The sequence below is a fragment of the Macaca nemestrina genome, chromosome 2 (genome assembly GCF_043159975.1).
Source record: "Macaca nemestrina isolate mMacNem1 chromosome 2, mMacNem.hap1, whole genome shotgun sequence".
Lineage (NCBI taxonomy): Eukaryota > Metazoa > Chordata > Mammalia > Primates > Cercopithecidae > Macaca > Macaca nemestrina.
Window position 1 is genome coordinate 36,861,494 of NC_092126.1, and position 22,847 is coordinate 36,884,340.

A 22,847-nucleotide genomic window follows, 5' to 3' on the forward strand; every position below is an offset into this window, starting at 1 on the left:
CAAAAATACAAAAGTTAGCTGGGAGTGGTGGTGGGCGCCTGTAATCCCAGCTACTCGGGAGGCTGAGGCAGGAGAATTGCTTGAACCCGGGAGGCAAAGGTTGCAGTGAGCCGAGATCATGCCATTACACTCCAGCCTGGGTGACAACAGCAAAACTCCGTCTCAAAAAAAATAGAAGAATGACACCTATGAAATCCACTCAGCACTATCACTGCTGAACACACAAGAAGAATCATTCAACAACTGTTTATTATGTAACTGAGCAATACACATTTATTTTGGCACATTTTAAGAGGTCCTGCACACATGAATGCTGTTTAATAAAATTTTTATTAGAAAATATTGTACTTGATTTACATCAACAATGCACAAAAATGTATACTTTTAAGTGTGATATAATTTTAGAATAGCTAATGGTTCTGTTTCATGTACAAGTTTTTGTTTTGCTTTAGGATGTGTAGCTGGCAAGATTCTTCAGAACATTGGCATAACTGCATCAAAACACCAAAAGTAATGCTATGGAACTTCTCAACTCAAGTGCCTGAATAAACGTTCACATGTTTGATTTGTCCCAAAAGTGATCCTTAAAATCCAAACAGCATTTTAGGCAGCACCTTCGGAATTGACCAGTCAACTCAGGATGTGACTCACAGGGGACAGGTTTAGCTGTAATTGGTTAGAGTTCTCTCACATGTGTCGCATAAGGAGAAAAAACAACAACCCTCAAACCCACAATTGCACAATGTCTCTGCCTGTCTCCCAATGAAGAACACATGGATTCAAATAAATACCAACTCCACCAAAATGCCTATGGTTAAGGGTTTGCTGCAGAGTGCTAACTTCCCAACAACCCACCCAGCAGCTGGGCCCTCTGGTGGCTTATGCCAGACTCACCTGCAGAGGACACCTTCAACCCTCCACCCCTCCCCCACACCAAGCATGGGCTCTGGGATTTAGGAAAGACGGGTGCTGGGAGGAGAGAAATACATGGTTCATCTCCTTTTTCTTTCCCTTGACCAACCACTTCTCCCAAAAGGAAAGGGTCCTTTGGTTCAGTTGCCCAAATCTGAAACCCTAGATTCCTCTGTGACTCCTCCCCTTTCTTTAGCCCTAAAGTCTCTTCTGCTAAGTCTTCTCCAAACTCACCAAATTCCTCACAAATCCATCCCACCCCTTCAACTGCCTTAGTTGACCCCTCTTATCATCACAAGGTTGGCTCCATCCCATTTTCCAGATCCAGCATTTCATTCTCCAAAGCCATCCTTTTCACTGGGGCCAAAGTTATCTTCCCTATAACCCAGACCTGACTGCGCACTCTCCTAGTCTGCATTCTTCAGCAGCTCACTGAAGAATTCACCTATAAGAGTTCAAATTCCTACTCTAACCTCAGCCTACCTTCCAGCTTTATCCTGTGACGCTCCATGGCTTTGCTAATTTTTTCACCTCAGCCACATTAGATTTTTCCTACCCCATAATTTCACACAGCTCTATGCCTTTGTTCACACTACTTTCTCTGCCTGGTTTGAACTGCTCTTTTCTGCCTATCAAATTCATCCTTCAAGATGAGGCTCAAATGTCTTTTTTTTTCCTGGGACAACTTTCCTAAACTCTCTAAGCCTCTCTCTCCTCCGCCCTTTCCACAGTCAAAAGTAAGTACTCCTATAATAACTTATGTCAATCAGCAACTTATCTCTGTTGCAGTCATAAATGCAAGTCTCCCCTACAAAATTCCGAGATCTTCAGGGAAAGGAATGTAATAATTTTGAATTGTCATTTTCTACCACAATATATGGTACTTGGTTTAGCTTCAAAAAAAAATTTCTGGACTGATTTGGGACACAGTGATCCCAACTAGTATTGACTTGATTTTAAATAAAATGTGAACACGCTTAACTTTTTCAAAAGGTATTTATTTTAAAAGGAGAAGCAAGTTATCCAAAGTGAATTTCTAACTGGTAGAAATGGGGTCTCTTCCCAAAAGTCCCCCCCCGACCCCTATCGCCACCACCACTGTTGCCATAACCAGTTTATATCACCCACCAGCATGTTCTTCCCAAGCTTCTGGCACTGCCCAGCCATATGCCACCTTCACAGGCTCTGGAATTCCACAGAGCTCAGTACTATGAAAATTATCAATTAGAGAACATGGGAGGATGCGAGAATAATTAGCATAATAATAAAGACCACAAACAACCACCTGCAGGCTTGCAGATTCTACTCCTTGAGTTTTTGGTTAATTGCACTCCTCCAGAGCTGATAAAGAAGCAGTATGAATTCAGGTCTCAGGCAGGACTGACTCAAGACCTGGCCTTCTACTCACTGTCCAAAAGGCCCTGAATCAGGGTCCTCATCAGTACAATGCAGAAATAAATGCCTACATTGCAGCCTGTTAAAAGAAGTAAATGCAAGCGATGAACCAGGGCCCAGGAACACAGGAAGGCCAACCAGAGTTGAAAAGCTCCCGAAGCTTTTGGGGTTTCAGAATAGATACACTTCCATCAGGACTGCGTGCCCTACTACTACCAAAAAGCCAGGCTAGTTATTAATACATACCTACTCTAAGATTATTGTTTTCTCATTTCTCTGTTGAAAATTTCTACATTGAATCCTAACCCCTAAGGCGATGGTATTAGCAGGCTGGGCCCTTTGGGAGGTGATTAGCTCATAGGAGCAGTCCCCACGAATGGGATTAGAGCCCTTATAAAAAGACCCAGGGGAGCTCCACCACGTGAGAACACAGGGAGAAGGCTGTATCCATAAACCAGGAACAGGGCTCTAGCAGATATCAAATCTACCAGAGCCTTGATCCTGGACTTCCCAGCTCCAAACCTATGAGAAATAAATCTCTGTTGTTTACAATCCACCCAATTTATGGTACTTTGTTACAGTAGCCAGAGCAGACTAACACTCATCTGTAAAATGGAAATGACAGTACGTAACACAGGGATGACCTCTATGCCCCACACAGACAAAAGACAGCACTTTTAAAAGTGTCAACTACTACTACAACCACCACTACTAACTACTCTTAATACTGTTCATACAAAAAGACACACATCATCTTCAATAGTTAAACCCAAACCCTAACTGCCATTTACACATTGTGAAATGACCATAATCCCTTACCTCCAAAATTCCTCCTTTTTTTTTAGTTTAAAAAAAAAAAGAAATCACAAAGACATCAAACCACAAGGACAAACATAAAAGGAAAGACAACATATTTTTTTAAACAAACTTTTGCGAGATGGCAAAGTAGATGAAGGAATGGTCACTGTCCCTCAGGGCCTCTAAGAGGCTCAGGTCTTGAGGCACCAAGGAGATGCCAAAGGCTGATCTGAGGCTCAGCCTAGACAAGGCAGGAGCCACTGAAAGAGGTGTTCAAAACTTTTGGACCCCCAATTCCAGCAGGAGACCCAAAATTTTTTCTGAAGAAACTGAATCACAGTGACAGGAAAAGTGTACCTAGAAGTCAAAGGCTACAGCCTCCATCCTCCCTCAGCCAGGTAACCCAAACCCTGGCAGCTGGCATATCACCAAGCATACCAGAGGCACGAGATGACGGTTTCTTCGTTGCGAACACTGGCCCCAAACGAGATGTAAAGGTGTCGATATTCGGGGCAGACTCCCAATGAAAAGTCCACCTGAACTCACAAGTCACTAGACCACCAATACACACATGTTCTCTCCTTTGCAATCAACTCCTCAGGATCTTTCTCTTCATTATAGACAGTCAAGGGTCAACAGATATTTATGATTTAAACAAAGAAAAGATTCCTGAAATGAACAGCCACACTGGAGGAAACAGAAGAAATATTAAAAATATATTAAACACAAAGAAAAAATAAAAATACACACATCAGAGGTAAGGTAATACATCCATAAAATAAGATGCAATGAAATGGAAACAGAAAAAGATTCTAAAATTTAAAAACATGATCATTAAAATTAAGAACCATTCCCCCCCTGCCCACTCTTTCCAGTACAAAGAAATATGCAAGAGGTGAGATTAGTTAAGAAAATTTGAAGATCACTTGTAGGGGGTTCAATAACCAAACCAACAGACATCTCAGAAACAAACACACACACAGAGAGAGAGAGAGAGAGAGAAAAAATAAAGGATGGGAATTATTTAAAAAAAAAAAAAAAGGCGTTTCTGAAAACTAAAAGATAGGAGTCCCTAGATCGAAACGACCCACTAAGGTAATACAAGAAAGAAAAGGAAGAAAGGAAGGAAAGAACCAACCAACCAACCACACAAAAACTTATAAAACTTCAGAATGCCAGAGGAAAAGAACCTGAGCTTCAAAAAAACAAGAGTAAAAAACAGGAATCAGAATGGCTTTAGACTTTTCATCAAAAACCCTTAAGACAGAAAACTGTGAATATGCCATCAAAATTATGAAAAAATGTATTTTCTACCTAATCTTTTAAATTCAGCCAAACCATCTATAAAATATGAGGATAGGATAGACATATTCAAACATTCAAGTCCCCAAGTAATTTATCTCCCATCATTCCTTCTTAAGAAACTACTGAGGATACATACGTAGTAGTAAAATGAAGCAAAGCAAGAAAAAGGAAGACAGGAGATCCAAGACACAGAGGTTCCCAGACAGGAAAGAAGTAACAGGAAGTCCCAGAAAAAATAATCCTACTATCTAGATTGGAGCAAGAGAATGGAATGCTCCAGACCAAGAAGTCTCTAAGAGGAAACCAAGTGTAACTGACAGATGATTTAATGTGCTACCTGGAAAAAAAAAAAAAAATCAAAAGGCATTTAATATACTTCTTGGAGTAGTTGAGGGAACACAGCCAAAGATAAATAGATAACTAATCAAAATGCAATTATTTGCTCTGGGAAAAGCAAAAATGTATAGAAAAAAACATAACCATAAGTCCCTATTTAGCAATACAAGTGTACACAATAATGTAAATACTATTTTTACAAAAAAGTTATGTAACTACACTGGAGGATTTAAGAGAGAAATAATAAAGAGCTCAGTTATGATACTAGAAAGTCAAAGACTTATTCTACATTGATTTAGAATTACAAAAGCAAAAAAAGAGGAAGAAAAAATAAACAGACATAGTTGAGGTAGTAGCTACCCCTGGAAAGTAGAGCCTGGGGGATAAAAAGGACAAAAGCAAGAGCCTGCTGTGTTTGTCAAAAGCCTTTTAAGCCGGATTCAGTGGCTCAAACCTGTAATCCCAGCACTTTGGGAGGCTGAGGTGGGTGATCACCTGAGGTTGGGAGTTCGAGACCAGACTGACCAACATGGAGAAACCCCGTCTCTACTAAAAATACAAAATTAGCTAGGCGTGGTGATGTGTGCCTGTAATCCCAACTACTGGGGAGGCTGAGGCAGGAGAATGGCTTGAACCTGGGAGGTAGAGGTTGTGGTGAGCTGAGATCACACCATTGCACTCCAGCCTGGGCAACAAGAGCGAAACTCTGTCTCAAAAAAAAAAAAAAAAATTGCCTTTTAGTGCTACTGGGTTTTCTTAAAACTATATGCATATGTTAATTGGATTAAAACAACTTATTCTCATATCAATGGTAAGTAGTTCAAGTTATAAAGTTGTCACTGTCAACTTCATTTCTAAGTTTCTTACTTGGAACACTAAACTGTCTTAAAAATATTATAAAATAATGGTTCATTTCCCATGCCAGCGTTCAGAAGGCACAAAATCTACAGTGATTCTAAAATACGGTGCAAAGTTACTATTCCAAGAAGCCTTAAGTATCATAACAGCTTCTGTGAGAGACTGTATTCTGAGAACTCGGAGTGCCTTGTATACATCTCAGTCCTACCCACTTGGCTCTTCCCTACCTGGAGGAGCCAAGGAGTTATTTTAAAGGTAGAATGTATGAGGGAGATGGGAACGGATGGAAAGTACAAACGACGTGAATCTGGCAGGATGAAGTGACTTAGAGATCCTCTGTAACAGGTCAACCCTATTTGCACTAGAGAAAATACTACTAGAAGTCTCTCTTGCCCCCCAGGGTAGACAAGGGAGTTAATCAAAACAATGCTTCCTACCCTCCCAGCAACAGTATTTCTGGGCATAAATTGGATGCTCATCAATCAGGAGCTTCCTCTGCTGCAAATATTGCTAAGAAAATTAGTTCCAGGCCAAATAAGGTAACAGATACATAACTCAAGTGCTAATTAGCAATGATTTATTTTCCACCATGCCATAATCAAACTTCTATACACAATATCTTCATTTCATTCAATAAAACTTTGCTGCCTATGTCAACACTGTTTCTTTTTTTAAAAAAATATGAACTAGGCCAGGTGCAGTGGCTCACACCTGTAATCCAGCACTTTGGGAGGCTGAGGTGGGCAGATCACGAGGTCAGGAGTTCCAGACCAGCCTGACCAACATGGTGAAACGCTGTCTCTACTGAAAATACAAAAAATAGCCAGGAGTGGTGGCACGTGCCTCTAATCCCAGCTACTTGGGAGGCTGAGGCAGGAGAATCGCTTAAACTCGGGAAGCAGAGGTTGCAGTGGGCCCAGATGGCCCCACTGCACTCCAGCCTGGGCGACAAGAGCGAGACTCCGTCTTAAAAAAAAAAAAATTATGAACTGTGTGACCTTGAGCAAGTTACTTAAAAACCCCACTTTCCTCATCTCTACAATGGGAATAATGCCACCTACTTCACTGGGCCATGATAAAATTAGAAGAAATTATGTGTATAAAGCATGTATAAAGCATGTAGGGGCAGGTATACGGCAAGAATTCAATGTCAGTCCCTGGTTGTCCTCTGTCCCCTACCTTCACCTCTGACTTTGTTTACCCATGTAAACAAACTCACAAGCTATATAAGTGCTTTTAACTAAAAAGCCTTTACAAAACCATGCATAATACGTTAATTTTTTTTTTTCTTTTTGTGAGACGGGGAGTGTCACTCTGTCGCCCAGGCTGGAGTGCAGTGTCGTGATCTCGGCTCACTGCAAGCTCCGCCTCCCGGGTTCAAGCCATTCTCCTGCCTCAGCCTCCGGAGTAGCTGGGACTACAGGCGCCCGCCAACACGCGCGGCTAATTTTTTTTTTTTTTGTATTTTTAGTAGAGACGGGGTCTCACTGTGTTAGCCAGGATGGTCTCGATCTCCTGACCTCGTGATCCGCCCGCCTCGGCCTCCCAAAGTGCTGGGATTACAGGCGTGAGCCACCGCGCCTGGACAATACGTTAATATTTCTAAAATTAATGTGACATGAGTCGTGTTGTATTATTTTTCCTAAGTCTTAGTCTTGTGTTCCAAGTATTACCCCAATTAGCAGTTTTAATTCAGCTAAACTACATTCAGCTAATTCAACTAGACTAAGAAGGATTAAGAATGGCACGACTTCATAAAAACACAGCATTCTTCTTTGGTTAAAAACTGCAAATCCGTACATGTAATGTCTGAAGAGTCTGCTATAAGTAATTCCATTTCTACCTTGAGTCAATCTCAACACACCTCAACAAAGTCTTATTACTTAAAAAAATAATACTGACAAATGATGCAACAGAGAATAATTTTTCCCCTCAAACACTCAGAAGCACCACCTTGAGATGAAATAAAGATACTGCCATAATAACAAAAGAATGCAAATGTCTAGGTACCAAGGACTTTCTTTCTGGGGGGTCGTTCCTGTCAGATCTTCCTCTAAAGGGTCATTTCCAGAATCCACAAAGTCCTAACGTAAGACCCCAGCAATTTTTCAAATTAACTCCCCAAACAACAAAGCTAAGCAAGTAAATGGAACCACAGTCCGACCCAAGACTAAGTTCTTGCTTCCCTTCAAGGTATTCAAAGTAGGAGAGCGGCCCAGAAGTAGAGAATCAGTCCAAACTCCCAACACACCCAATGCAAAAACCAAAAAGGTATTGAAACTAAAAAGGTCTGCTACCTGGCGATTCATTCACTAAAAATATGCTTAGAATCTAAGCATATGCTCCAAATCTGCGTCCCAAGATTTGGAGGCTGCCACGAACATTTGGTGCCCTTATAACCTCCCCCTTTCTCTTTTTTTTTTTTTTTTTGTAAAAGGGTAAGCACAGACCGTGGCCTCTACTGGGGCATCAAAACCACAGCAAAGGGTTTGCAAGTTCAGTCTAAAACGTAAATTTCGAGGTATTCAAAATCGAGGACCCTAGAGTGACACGCATAGAAAGGGTCAAAAAAACTTCGTATAGCAAGGAAGAAAAGTTGTAAGGGCGCTTGACTCTTCTAGGGAAAAGGGCTAAGGAGGCAGTAAGGCGGATGGGATGGGGTGAATGTGGGTCTATCGCGGCAGGGCAGCGAGGGCAGCACGAAGGCTGAGCCGGAGCGGGGGACCGGGCAGGGACCACACCTCCCAGCCAGCACGGCAGGCAGAGACCCGGCCGCGAGGCAAATCCGGGCGCGGGGGGCGGGGAGGGCACTCGCCCGCGGTCCACGGAGCGCAGACTGAGCCGCCGGCGGCCGGAAGCTGCCCCCGCCGGCCTGACCTGCCCGCCCCGGCCTCGGCGGCCCCACTCACCGATCAGCCGGCGCACCTCGTCCTCGCTCAGGTAGAGACTCACGCTGGGCCCCGCGGCAGCCGACTGCAGCTCCGGGGGCCGTGGGGCGGGGGCGGCGGCGGCGCCAGGCGCGGGCAGTAGCGGCAACAGCGCCAGCAGAAGCAGCAGCGGCGGCGGCGGCGGCGGGGCCCTCAGGCCGCGGGCCCCCGGGAGGCTACTCCGGCCCGGCCGCCCCAGCCGCGCCGCCCCGCGCATGGCCGCCGCCGCCGCCGAAGAGGAGCGTCTGCCGCCCGCCGCACCGCCGCCCACCCCCGGCCCCGAGCCGCTCACAGCCCCGAGCCGGGGGCGGCTGCCCAGCTCATCGCGCCGCCGGCCCGTGGCAGCCAGCAGTGGCTTCAGACCTCCAGAGCGCGCCGCCGCCGCCGCCGCCTCCTCGGCGGCATCGTCCGGAGTAGGGGGCTGCCCGCGGAGACGCGCCCGTGCGCGCCGCCACCTCCCCGGGAGCGCGCACGCACCGTTCTCTCTGTGCAGGCCGGGCTGGGCAGCGCGTTGGGGTTTTAAAGTTCCTCGGCGGGCGAAGGGCTCGGGTCACCCTCTCCCCAAGAGCCGGTCCCGCCCCACGCGGTCACCGCGTCTAATTTTTGCTTGTCTATTGTCTAACCCTCCTTTCCCGACGGAGGGGCCAGGCTGGAGCCACCGGCCGCGCCTGCAGCTCAGTGGGCGCCCCAGGTCCCCGAAAACGCCTGGATGCGGCCGTTCTGGTTTCGAAAGAGCAACATGCTTTCCTGTTTAGTGGGAAAACTCAAATTATATAGAAACCATCCTTTGTCTTACCGTCGGTGATCAACTTTATCATATCCGTATCTATTATTAGAATTTATACTACGTACATTTGTTTTCCAGAAAGATCTTAGCACGCTTTAGTAACCCTATTTTTACATGTTACAAAATTTTATTTTTCATATTTTCATTTGTTTATTTTGAGAAGTCTTGCTTTTTTCAGTCGCCCAAGGTGGAGTGCACTGGCACAATCTCAGCTCACTGCAACCTCTGTCTCCTAGGTTCAAGTGATTCTCCTGCCACAGCCTCCCGAGTAGCTGGGATTACAGGCGCCCGCAACCATGCCTAATTTTTTGTATTCTTAGTAGAGACGGGGTTTCACCATGTTGGCTGGGCTGGTCTCGAACTCCGGACCTCACGTGATCCACCGACCTCAGCCTCCCAAAGTGCTGGGATTACTGGCGTGAGCCACTGCGCCCGGCCAAATTGTTATTTTTTAATAATCGTTCTGCATCATTATAATCCACCTGCCTTTGGGGTTGTTAATCTGTGGTCCACACCAGGCTTCCACAGCCTTCCAATAATATGAAATTGTGTGCAGAAGTGTATGTGTCTCCGTGTGTATTTGTGTCCACGTCCATGTTTCTGTGTGTTGTATGTGTGCTTGAGTGCACACAGAGAGGTGGTATGTCATCATTTGTTCTAGGGAGTCCTTGTCCCCTCAAAGAGGTTAAGAACTGCAGATAGACCTCGTGTACTTAAAGGCGGTGGAGCCGGCCAGTGCATGGACTTCCGGGCCTCCTGGTGTATTTTTGTGAGCCGCCCACCATCGGGGTCAAACTTGCACCAGTGCCCCCTCTCTTGGTGAGGCTCCAAGGGCCCCTGCCCTGTCCGGGGACACCTCGTCCCGGCGGACAGGCCCCCGTCCTGACCCCAGGGCTCTCGCGGAGCCCGTGCCTCGGGGAGCAGCTGCTCTCACGCTAGGCCCAGTTTCAGCACGCTCGATTGCAGTGAGGCCCTGGGAAGCTGCTATTTTTATCCTCAGGGAAGGGTAGGAAAAAGAGAGGCGGATAAGGAGGGAAGTGCTGGAACTTGATTTTCTTCTTCCCTATCAAGATACACGGATTCCGTTTAGACTTCAATTTGTCAAGCTTCAGCTCCTCAGCACAAAGTCTTACACCCTTCATCCTACCGAAGGAGGCTGAGAAGAGGGAGAGGGAAGGAAAAGTGCTCCATCAGAGAAGGCTAAAAGCCACAAAAGTCAGCAAAAAAACTTCTGTTGGGACAGCCACTGCTACCAGGGTTCTGCCAGGAAGGGCTTGAGGCTCGAAACATGTGTGAACAGGAATCTCAATTTAGATGGGAAGCATTTTGTTTTTAAAGGATGGCATATTCTTTGCACTTTTAAAAAGGCTCTCAGTCCACAAAGAAAGAAACTCCTATCTTCTCGAGGTTCTTTAATTACTAGGTCTTGTCAGTGACTTCTTGAGGCGGCCTGTGATTAAACAGTCAGGCCTGGCTGGGTTCTGGTACTTATTAATCTTGTACCAGGGAAAATTAAACTCTCCAAGCCTTGGTTCTCTCATTCATAAAAATCCCAGGATAATGCCCGACTTCCAGGGCATTTACAGGATTTAATTGGAGAGAGATACAAGTAAAACACCTAGGCAGACACTGGGTAGGTGTCACACCTGTTGCTATTGTTATTACAAGGAATCCTTTCCCTTTAATGACCACTTCCTGTGAAAGTTTCATCACCAGTTACCTCCAAACAGTTCAAACCTGGGATCCTCATGAACCTCATTCAATAGCACCACGCATGGCCCAGAGCCTGAGCTCGATCAAGACTGGTGCCAGGCATCACACTAGGTGCTGGGAACACAGGAGCGAGCAATGTGCTTCCTTGAGAACTTTGATAAACAAATGTTTTCATCAGTGCTACAAAGACAAGTTCTCAAAGTGTGGCCCCCAGACCAGCAGTATCATCATCACCTGGGAACTTGTAGAAATGTAAATTCCTTGTACACCCCCCATACTAACAGGTAGCAGCTCCAGGGCTAGGGCCCAGCAATCTGTTTCCCAAGCCTCCTGATGTTGCAGGTCACTCCATTAGTATCTCAGCACTCCTGTCTCTCTTTTGGTCAGCTGCAGTTGCCCACTTTCTCCCTTACTTGCTCAGTCTGTTTCCAACACAGCAGACAGAGGCATCCTGTTAAACGTCAACCTGATCATGTACTCTCTGGCTTTCAGACCACCAGTGGTTCCCCAACTCACCTAGAATAAAAGGCAAAGTCTTTCCAGGATGTCAAGGTAGTTCTCACTCTCCACCTTTCTCCCTTTCCTCTGACCTTGTCTTCTGCTCACCGCCTACTCCCTTAGCTCCTGCCACACCACAAAGGCTTCCTTTCTGTTCTTCCAACAAACCAGACACAATCCTACCTCAGGGCCTTTGCACTGCTGTTCCCTGTCTCTGGAGTGCTCTTCTGTCTGACACCCACATGGCTTCATCTCTTACCTCCTTCAAATCTATACTCAGATGTTAACTTCTGAATAAGATTGCAAACTTCCCCACACCTTAATTAACCCCTCGGAGAAGGAATTGATTCTCAGTCTCTCTCTTGCTGTCTCTGCATGACACTTGGTCTCACACAAAGGTCTTCCCACAATCCCCAACCCACCCTGAAGAGGAAGTTTCCTCTCCCTCCCCTAACAAGGTGTGGGTGGCAACTTTTGAAATTTCCCAAAAAGCCTCAGCATGAAAATGAGAAACCCTGACCACCGCCTCCTGAGGTTTGCCTTGGGGAAATGAAAGCCACAGTCATCAACACAATCCACACACTGGCCCTCCGCTCTTGGTTTTGTTTGTCACGGTGGTTGACCTTATTCTCCTCCTCCAGGAGACATATTTCAGCATGGCCAGGAAATACCATCAGCAGGACTTGTACTTTAAAAAGCCAGTCTTGGGCTTGAGATGCCAAAGGGTAGATGGGTAGGTGGGAGCATGGGGTCATGGCTACACAGAGATGACGGGTGTTCCATGTTTGACCTCTGGTGTGGGCTGAGAATACCTGGTGCCCACAAGGACAGACACCCAGAGACAACTCAGCAACGTGGACCTGACCTGACCACTCAGCTGGGCGGGGGCAGGTGATTGGAGAAGGGGTAGCTCCAAGTCCTGAAATCAGCCTCTTCTTTTGCCAGGAGCAGTTGGGAATGTGGCTCTCACTGTAAACCTAATATATTAAACCATTTGCATTGTAAAAGAATCAAGCAGCACAGAAGTACGTGAAGTAAAATAGAAATATGTCCCTCCACATATACCCTCATCTCTCTTACCCACTGCCCAGTTTGGTGTATGTTCTGAGAACCCTTTCTCTAGGCAGTTACTTACACACATATGTGTTTAAACACACAATTGTATGTGTGTGCTCTTTTTCAGTCTTATAGAAATGGAATCATGCAAAAAGTTGTTGTCTATAGGATTTGCTTTTTTGACTGATCTAAATAAGTTGAGATCTCGAGGACGTTCTCGTGACAGGGCATACGGAGGCACCCCTATGGTGTTCTTTTGGTTGGGATGAACTGATGGATTTCACCAGTTCTGGTAATACACATCAAATCCTTGCACATACATCTTTGTGCACATGTATAAATATTTGGAAGAACAGATTCTCTGAAATGGAATCTTTAAGTCCAAAGGAGTTATGTTTTAATTTTGATAGATTCTGCTGAATTGCCTTCCAAAAGATTTTACAAATATACATTTCCAACAGTGGCATAAATGAGAGACACAAGGTAATATGCCAGTGTTTTTCATTTTGCTTTTGACAGTCTAGCGAAAGAAAAATAGCTTATTGTTGTTTAATCTGCATTGCTGTCATCACTAGTGCGATTAAGCATCTTATATACCTATTGCCTATTCAAATTACTATTTGAAATATCTGCCCACTTCTTCTATTTTTTAGTTGGCTTGTTTGTCTTCTTGTTGATTTATGGATGTTTTCTTTTACTGTATCCCTTGTCATTTAACTTTTCTTATGATGTTCTTTGCTTAACTTAAATGTTGGATTTCCATTTTAGATAAATCTGACAATCTTTTCCTTTATGGTTTCTGCATTTTGTGTCTTACACAGGGCCCCCAATTAACACTTTTTGTATTTTGTACTTTTTCTCTTAAAAAATAGCTCCTTAATCTATCTGGAATTTATGTTTATGTGTGGCACATGATACAATTTTATTTTTTCCATGTGGCTAACCATTTGTACCAAACACTACTTATTACATTTACTGAATGTTCCTTAGTGGCTATATCTAACTTTAAACAAAACAGGAATTTCAGCCTGCTCTCACTTCCCTCTTTCTTCACATACCTTCCACATTGAGATCATCTAGTTCTACACTGGCCAGTACAGCAGGCACTAGCCACACGTGGCCGTAAAGTACTTCAAATGTGGCTAGTAGGAATCAAGATGTGCTGTAAGTGCAAAATACATGCCCGATATTGAAGACTTGGTATTTAAAAAATATATATGTGTAAAATATTTCATTGATAATTTTTATATTGGTTGAATGTTAGAGTGGTAATATTTTAGATATATTGTGTTAAAATATAGTATTACAATTTATTTCATATGTTTCTTTTACCTTTTTTGACTTAACTACTAGAAAATTACGTCTATGGCCTATCTGACATTTCTATTGGGCAGTGCTGATCTAGATATTAGTTCCAGATTGTTCAGCATTTGATTTTAAAAATTACATTTTTCATAGCACTTTAAACAATTGCCAAATGGCATTACCTGCAGTAACTGAAACTAAAATAGGCAAATGATCCTATGAGAAGTCACAGTATTATAGGGGATCTTCACTTGTCATAAGCATTTTTTTTAACCACAAACCTCAACGCTGAATTGTTTAGCTCAAATGTGCAGAATTTTAGTCACCCCAAGGTGAAAAAGAAATTCTGCAAAAATGATGTCTATCATCAAAGTAAATTTTACATTGGCATGTGAAATATGAGAAACATTCCTATTCAGTGTCTTGGGCTGAAAGCCTAGAGAAGCCTCTTTATTATCCTACAAGGGAGCCAGGGATCTTTGCTAAGTTGGAAGAAAGTGAGCATCTCACAAAAGAATGAGGTAGGTGGCCCAGAACCTTGCAACGGGGATGCACAATGTGGGGCCAAAGTGAAGAAACTTCCTTAGGCTGAGGGACTTAAGAATCTAAAGACCGGGTCATGCAGGTGATAGACACAAATTGTACCCCGAAATCCATTCTCCCCTTTGTCCATATTCATAGAATTTTTGCTGTGCTAATTTCACAGCCTTCCCTGTACTTCACTAAATTCTTTCGAGTAGAATGTGAGCAAAAGTGATATGTGCAGCTTTTGCTTCCTCACTTCCTGTGTGAGTGGCGACGGTTCCCCTTGATTGCAGAGGTAAGCAGGGTGCCTCGAGGGAGGACGAATTCAGAAGCCTCCGGGGCCACATGAGCACAACCAACTGTCAGCTGAGACTGGCTGGACTCTTATGTGACAGAAAAATAAACTTTTATGGTATTAAATCCATTTGGAGGTCTCTTTGATACAATGGCTTTGTCTTAACCTAATTTAATGTATTTAGTCTGGCCTCTCAGAAGACAGGACCTTATTCCAGGAGAAAACCTAGGTGATGTTCTTTTAAATTGTGAGGAGGTCTCCACAGTCGAGGAAAAGGTACAACTGATCGAGGGCGACACCATCATTAGTTTTTTGTTGCTACTGTAACAGATTACTATAGTCCTCATGGTAATAAGTAAGAGCGTATAACACAAGCAGTAAGCCAGATTTCACCAACCTTCTTATCATGACAGCATATTTCTCTTTTTTCTGTAATTTATTTTGTGTATACCTTTTGCAATTTCTGCTCATAAGCTTTTAGGTCTTCCACAACTGATAACTTCTCTTCATTTCATTCTCATATTGGTTTCAAGTCACCTACATTTGCAGAGTCATGTCTTTCTGCTTAGAGAACATTAAATGTTTCTATTTTATGCTATAATATGTTTCAGGCATTTTCTTTTCTTTTCTTTTTTTTGAGACAGTCTCGCTCTGTCGCCCAGGCTGGAAGGCAGTGGCACGATCTCGGCTCACCACAAGCTCCACCTCCTAGGTTCACTCCATTCTCCTGCCTCAGGCTCCCCTGTAGCTGGGACTACAGGCGCCCGCCATCACGCCCGGCTAATTTTTTGTATTTTTAGTGCAGACGGGATTTCACTGTGTTAGCCAGGATGGTCCCCATCTCCTGACCTCATGATCCTCCCGCCTCAGCCTTCTAAAGTGCTGGTATTACAGGCGTGAGCCACCGCGTCCAGCCCAGGCATTTTCTTTATTTAAAAAAAATTAGGGTTTTTAAAATTATTATATTTATTTATTTATTTATTTATTTATTTTTTAGATAGAGTCTTTCTCTGTCACCCAGGCTGGAGTGCAGTGGCTCAATCTCAGCTCACTGCAATCTCCACCTCCCGGGTTCAAGCAATTATCTGCGTCAGCCTTCTGAGTAGCTGGGTTTACAGGCGCCCGCCACCACACCTGGCTAATTTTTGTATTTTTAGTAGAGACAGTGTTTTACCATGTTGGCCAGACTGGTCTTGAACTCCTGACCTCGTGATCCACTCACCTCGGCCTCCCAAAGTGCCGGGATTACAGGCGTGAGCCACCGCTCCCAGCCTGTTAGTTTTTATTTTTACCAAAATTGTATACAAATATAGTTTAAAGAGTCAAATAGTTTTTTGTTGTTGTTGGTTTATTTATTTATTTACTTATTTTTTTGAGATGGAGTTTTGCTCTTGTTGCACAGGCTGGAGTGCAATGGTGTGGTCTCAGCTCACTGCAACCTCTGCCTCCCCAGTTCAAGCGATTCTCCTGCCTCAGCCTCCCAAGTAGCTGGGATTACAGGCGTGTATCGCCATACCCAGCTAATTTTGTATTTTTAGAAGAAACAGGGTTTCACCATGTTGGTCGGGCTGGTCTCAAACTCCTGACCCCAGGTGATCTGCCTGCCTCGGCCTCCCAAAGTGCTTGGATTACAGGTGTGAGCCACCGTTCTACAAGGCATATTACCAAGAAACAACATTACCACTTGTTCTCCATTCTCACCTGGCAGCTGCTTTAAACCCCTTTAGCTGTTTATTCACTTCTATCACTTGAAATAATATGTTTATATGACCAACCTGTTGATATTTCTATTTTGGGCATTATGTATTAAAATGATTTGCCCCTGCAGAAAACTGTGTATATTTTGCCCTCTTTTATACCCTCCAAAATACCACACACATATAAACTGCCTGTTCTCACTACCATCCATACCGTAAACACTGTTTATATAGTTATGACTGTGTAAATGCTATTCACAGCTGAGCCATGTGACAATAATTTTTCCTTTCTTGCACAGCCTTTTTCCCCGCTAAAGTCAGCATGTACTTCACTTGCTTGGGTTTCTATGTATTCATCAATAATTCAGGCCCAAATTCATCCCTCAGTTGTTTAAACCTTCTCAATTTATTCACACACATCAACTGATCCATCAGTTTCATCATCTTGGACATCTGGATTCAGTATTCCCTAGAAGTGATCATCTTGCAATGTTCCATCATGCGGGGACCTCCTTGTGTAACTGTTTTTAGATTCCCTGTTTCCTGGATACCATCCTCTTTCTTGATTTGCCTTCTTTATATAGTGGGCACTTCTTCCAGCATTTTCCTAAAAAAGTATACATGGAAGATAAGTATTTTGAGAGTTTGCATATTTGAAAGTCTTTATTCAAAACATCTTTATGAACACTTTATTCATAATACTGACTAGGCATAGAATTCTATGTTAAAAGTAACATTTCCTCAGAATTTCAAAGGCATTTTTACATTGTCTTCTGGCTTTCAGTGTAACTTTTGGAAAGTCAGAAGCCATTATGGTTCTTGACCCTTTGTATAAAACCTTCTCTCCCTCTCTCCTTTTCCTCCCCTGGCCCTCTGCCCTCTGGAAAAATCTGGAATACTTTATTCCTGATATTCTGAAAGTTTTTAATGTGCACCTTGATGTGTTTCTATTTTAATCAGTTGTCTAGAGTATTTTGCGGATCCTTTCAATCTGCAAACACTGGCTATTCAGTTCTGGGATGTTTTCTTGAATTATATCCTTGATGATATCCCCACTCTGTTTTCCATCTTCTTTCTAAAATTCCTATATTCTGGCTGTTAAAGCATCTCTTTGTCTGCTAATCTTTCTAACTAATTTCTTTAATTGTATCTTATAACTCTTCTCGAGTTTTTCATTTCTGCTTTCATTTTTAATTTCCTAGAGCTTGTTTGTTCTCTGAAATGTCCTTTTAAATGGTGTATATATATATATAGTATATGTATATATGTATGTATATATATGTGTGTGTGTATATGTGTGTGTGTGTATATATATATTGTTGTTGTTGTTGTTGTTGTTGTTTTTGAGACAGAGTCTCACTCTGTTGCCAGACTGGTGTGCAGTGGCACAATCTCGGCTCACTGCAATGTCTACCTCCCGGGTTCAAGTGACTTTCCTGCCTCAGCCTCCCGAGTAGCTGGGACTACAGGTGCCCGCCACCATGCCCGGCTAATTTTTGTATTAGTAGAGATGGGGTTTCACCATGTTGGCAGGGATGGTCTCAATCTCTTGACCTCATGATCCACTCGCCTTGGCCTCCCAAAGTGCTGGGATTATACGCGTGAGCCACCGCACCAGGCCTAATGGTATATTCTTGCTTCATAATAATTATCTTCTCTTACAGCTCTGATAGTAATAATATATTTTTAAAACACTTTTAAAAAACTTTTGAAAAAGTTTTATTTCTCTGTATAGTTTTAATTTTCCGTTTTATTTTAAGTTGTTTGTTTTTCATCTTAGACTTTATTGTTAGACCAGTTCCTGAAATCAACCTTGCCTGGTTGCTCATTGAAGAGAGGAGCGCTAAAAAGTGAATTGGAAACTGTATAGACATGGATGGAATCTGTTGACTATGAAGTTCTCAGCGGCTCATCTGGCCACTTATTTAGGAATCCCCAGTGTCCGTATCTTTCCACATATCTTTTGGGCTGGTCTAACTTCCCACAGAATGTTTTCCCCATCTCTTCACTAAAGGGTACAGGCCCAACTAATCGCATTCCAGCAGCCAAGGGAAAAGAAGGACCCATAATCCTAAAATCAATATGTAGATAAAATGTCTCAAAATCTTCCGATATTTAATATGGTACCCTTGCCTTCAACTTAGCCCTTAGTTTTATCCTCTCCAAATTTTTTTTTTTTTTTTTTTTTTTTTGAGACGGAGCCTCCCTCAGTCGCCCAGGCTGGAGTGCAGTGGCGGGATCTCAGCTCACTGCAAGCTCCGCCTCCCGGGTTCACGCCATTCTCCTGCCTCAGCCTCCCGAGTAGCTGGGACTACAGGCACCCGTCACCTCGCCCAGCTAGTTTTTTGTATTTTTTGGTAGAGACGGGGTTTCACTGTGTTGGCCAGGATGGTCTCGATCTCCTGACCTTGTGATCCGCCCGTCTCGGCCTCCCAAAGTGCTGGGATTACAGGCTTGAGCCACCGCGCCCGGCCCCTCTCCAATGTTTAAAACTCCAGCACTTTGCCAGGCTGGGGGAGGTAGTGAGAGACCTCTCGCTGTGCTGAGTTGGGGAGGTGTCTTAGTCCAGGTAGTGTTGCTATAACAGAATATCTGAGACTGAATAGTTTGTAAAGAAAAGAGGTTTATTTGGCTCATTATTCTGGTGGCTGGAAAGTTCGAGATTGGGCATCTGCATCTGGTGAGGGCCTGAAGTTGCTTCAACAGTGGAAAGTAGAAGAGGAGCCAGCATGTGCAAAAGGGTCACATAGCAAGAGAGGAAGCAAGTCGGGGTAGGTGTCAGACTCTTTTTAGCAACCAGAACTTGAAGGAACTAACAGAAAGAATTCACCCCTAGGGAGGGCATCCATCTATTCATGAGGGATCTGCCCCCATGACCCAAACACCTCTCACCAGGTGCCACTATGCACCTTGCAACATCAGGAGTCAAATTTCAACATGAGGTTTGTCGGGGACAAACACCCAAACTATAGCAGGAAGGTATCTGGAGGTTTAACAACCTTTTAGCTCTTTAATCTATTTAAACAACTCTCTTATTTTCAATACAATCTTCATTCTCACTTGCAAAGTTAACTGGTTCCACCAATTCCTGAGTCTTTTGGATTGATTCTCTGCTTTTCCTATTTCTGCCTTAGGATTCCTCTTTCTCAGATCAGCGAAATAATTTACTACATGTCCTGCTTTCCAGCTTTGAACATCTTCCTGCTGTTGTCTCCTCTGCCATATTTTTTGTCCTGTTTGTTTATGCCTTTGAAAAATCTCTTAATGGTGGTATTCAAGGGATTTTAAAAGGGATTGTAGATTAATGCATGTTCTTACTCTACTATTTTTAATCAGAAGCTTCTGTATTTGCTTTCTATGTTAGTCAGCTCAGGCTGCCGTAACAGAAGACTATAGACTAGGTGACTTAAACAACAGAAATTTATTTTCTCACAGTTCTGGAGGCTAGAAGTCCAAGATCAAGGTGCTGCCAGAATGGGTTTCTAGTGAGGCCTCTCTTTCTGGCTTGCAGATAGCCACCTTCTTGCTCTTCCCTCACATGACCTCTACTGTGTGTCCCCACAGAAAAAGAGAAATATCTGGTGTTACTTCCTTTTCTTATAAGAATAGAAGTTCAACTGGATTAGGGCCCCCACTCTTCTGTTCTTATTTAACCTTAATCACTTCCCTAAAAAGCTCCGCCTCCAATTTCATAGTCACATTGGGGGTTAGAGCTTCAACATATGAATTTTGGAGGGACACAATTTTGTCCATTACATTTTTCATTTTAACTTTCTGATGAATAAAGCAAAGAGGTTCATATTGCAACTTTTCAATTTGTTCTTCCTCTTGCGCCTAGCTGATATCTCATTATTCAGTTAGCGTTGGAAATGGTTTTTAATCACTTTCTGTTAGAGTTAATGGAGTTTGTTTGTTTGCCCATCATCTTTGAGTTGTTAAAATTTTACTCTGGGGATCCTCCAGTTCTTCTAGTTGTGGAATACAATTAGTTCATATTTCAATTTCATTCTCTTCTTCTAAGCCTTTAGGATTTCAACTATTACTTGGTTAATTCACTGAGTGCAGTATGTCACTTCGTCATGTCTCCTGGTTTCTATAGTAAGTGTTCAGTACTTTTAAGTCTAATGTTTTCTTTGAGGTCTTGCAAGTCAGACTTCTTTTTTCCCCCCAAATACTTTAGCTTCATTAGCTCATAGTTTCTTTCTGAAAGTTTTTTTAAATTCCTCATAGAAACAGAGAAGTATCCACAGATTTCTAGCTTCTCAAGTTGATACACATGTAAACTTTATTGAGATATAATTTGCATACCACAGTTCACCTAAAGTTAACAATTCGATGAGTTTTAGCGTACTTACAGAGCTGTGCAACCACCATCACAATTCATTTTAGAACAGATCAGTACACCTTTCTAGGAATTCTTTAGTTGAAACTACTGAACTTTCCACAGCTCTGAGACATGGCGGTTCTTTTTTTGTCTCTAGGTCAAATTCTAAGGCTGGGCATGGCGGCTCATGCCTGTAATCCCAGCACTTTGGGAGGCTGAGGCGGGTGGATCACCTGAGGTCAGGAGTTTGAAACCAACCTGGCCAACATGGTGAAAACCCATCTGTACTAAAAATACAAAAATTAGCCAGGCATGATGGTGGGCATCTGTAATCCAGCTACTCAGGAGGCTGAGGCAGGAGAATCGCTTGAACCCAGGAGGCAGAGGTTGCAGTGAGCTGAGATCACGCCAGTGCACTCCAGCCTGGGCAACAGAGCAAGACTCCTTCTTGAAAAAAAAAAAAATCTAAAAGCTTCATAGATATTAGCTTTGGGCTCAGATATCAATCTTTAGAAATGTGTTAAAGCTAGATTAATGGTGTAGCATGTCATTTAATTCTCATAAATGTTTCATGTGAAAAGTATATATGCTCTACAATAGTTGAGAGCAAAGTTCTATGTAATGTACATTACGTCAACCCATCAACCTTTTTATTGTGTTGATCAAATATTCTTTCTTTTTACTCTTCTGTTTTTGCCTGATCTCTTACTGTGAGAACTGTATGCAAATTCATCCTTAAGATAATAGATTTATCTATTCTATAGTTTTGTCAGTTTGAGCTTTGAATATTTTGGAACTATATTATTAGTGACATAGAAATTTTAAAGTGATGTGTCTTCTGGAAAATTTTGAGCTGTTTATTCTTATGTATGACTCATTTTATCTCCATTGATGCTTTTTGCCTACAGTCTATTTTGTCTAAAGTTAATAAAGCCATTCCAGCTTGCCAGCTTTCTTCTTCTTAGCATTTGCCTGTATATCATTTTACATCCTGTCAGCTTCAACATTTCTGTGTCCCAATGTGTTAAGTGTGGATTTTGTTTGATTACATTTGACAATATTTGTCTTTAACTTGAGAATTTAGTTCACTACATTATTGGAGCTGCAGGTATATTTGGATTTATTTCAACTATTTCATTACAAATTTTCTATTTTCTTTCTTATGCTATTCTCCTCACATGCCACTAACCAATTTTTGCTTTTTTTGGGATTGATTTTCCTTCTCATTTTACTTTTTCGTCTCTACTTTTTGTGGAAGTCATATGCTTTATGGCTATTCTTTTTATGATCGTTCTAGTTATATGAAACTCATACTTAACAAGGTCTAAATTTAATCCATATATTTACCCTCCTCCTGAAGAACGTGAGAACATTAAAACATTTTATGATCACCACCACCCCTACTCATTTGCTCTTATTGTCCACAAGTTTAGTTCTAGCCTATGCCTACATGCTCAAAAGTTTAATACTGTTATTGTTACTTGATTTTGTCAGTGCTTGCTTAGTTACACTTACAACCATTCCTTTTCATATCTCAGACCTTCCATCTGGAAACATTTACCTTTTGCCTGAAGTTCATCTTTTAAATTTTACTTTATGGTGATCTTTTGTGGTAAAATCTCTCAGCTTTTTTTTGAGTAGAAATGCCTTATCTTATTCTAAAGAAAAAATAGTTTTACTCATTACAGAATTCAGAGTTGCTAGAACATCCATGATATTTCACTGCCACTTTGATCACCTTGATACATTATCTGTCTCTTGCTTTTTGTTTTGTTTTTTTCTTTTTTTGAGATGGAGTCTGGCTCTGTCACCAGGCTGGAGTGCAGTGGCACAATCTCGGCTCACTGCAGCCTCCACCTCCTGGGTTCAACTGATTCTCCTGGCTTAGCCTCCCTAGTAGCTGGGATTACAGGCACCCACCACCACGCCTAACTAATTTTTTGTATTTTTCCTTTTTTTTTTTTTTTTGAGACGGAGTCTCCCTCTGTCGCCCAGGCTGGAGTGCAGTGGCGCGATCTCGGCTCACTGCAAGCTCTGCCTCCCGGGTTCACGCCATTCTCCTGCCTCAGCCTCCCGAGTAGCTGGGACTACAGGCGCCGCCACCAGGCCCGGCTAA

General features: G+C 42.9%; 1 protein-coding gene and 1 long non-coding RNA gene across 3 annotated transcripts in view; one reads left to right on the forward strand and one right to left on the reverse strand.

The window, feature by feature from the left end:
- The window catches only part of LOC105469888 (receptor like tyrosine kinase), an 89,977-nt gene extending 81,023 nt beyond the window's left edge, over positions 1-8,954 (reverse strand). The window contains exon 1 of one of the 2 annotated variants that reach the window (XM_011721465.3): positions 8,514-8,954. In XM_011721465.3, coding sequence (XP_011719767.2) covers positions 8,514-8,748 — 235 coding nt within the window. In that variant the 5' untranslated portion in view covers positions 8,749-8,954. The remainder of the gene's footprint in view (positions 1-8,513) is intronic. The other variant, XM_071090938.1, reaches the window with a different exon arrangement.
- The window catches only part of LOC139361874 (uncharacterized), a 72,387-nt gene continuing 57,954 nt past the window's right edge, over positions 8,415-22,847 (forward strand). Inside the window, exon 1 of the long non-coding RNA XR_011619711.1 lies at positions 8,415-8,544. This is a non-coding gene — a long non-coding RNA (uncharacterized lncRNA). The remainder of the gene's footprint in view (positions 8,545-22,847) is intronic.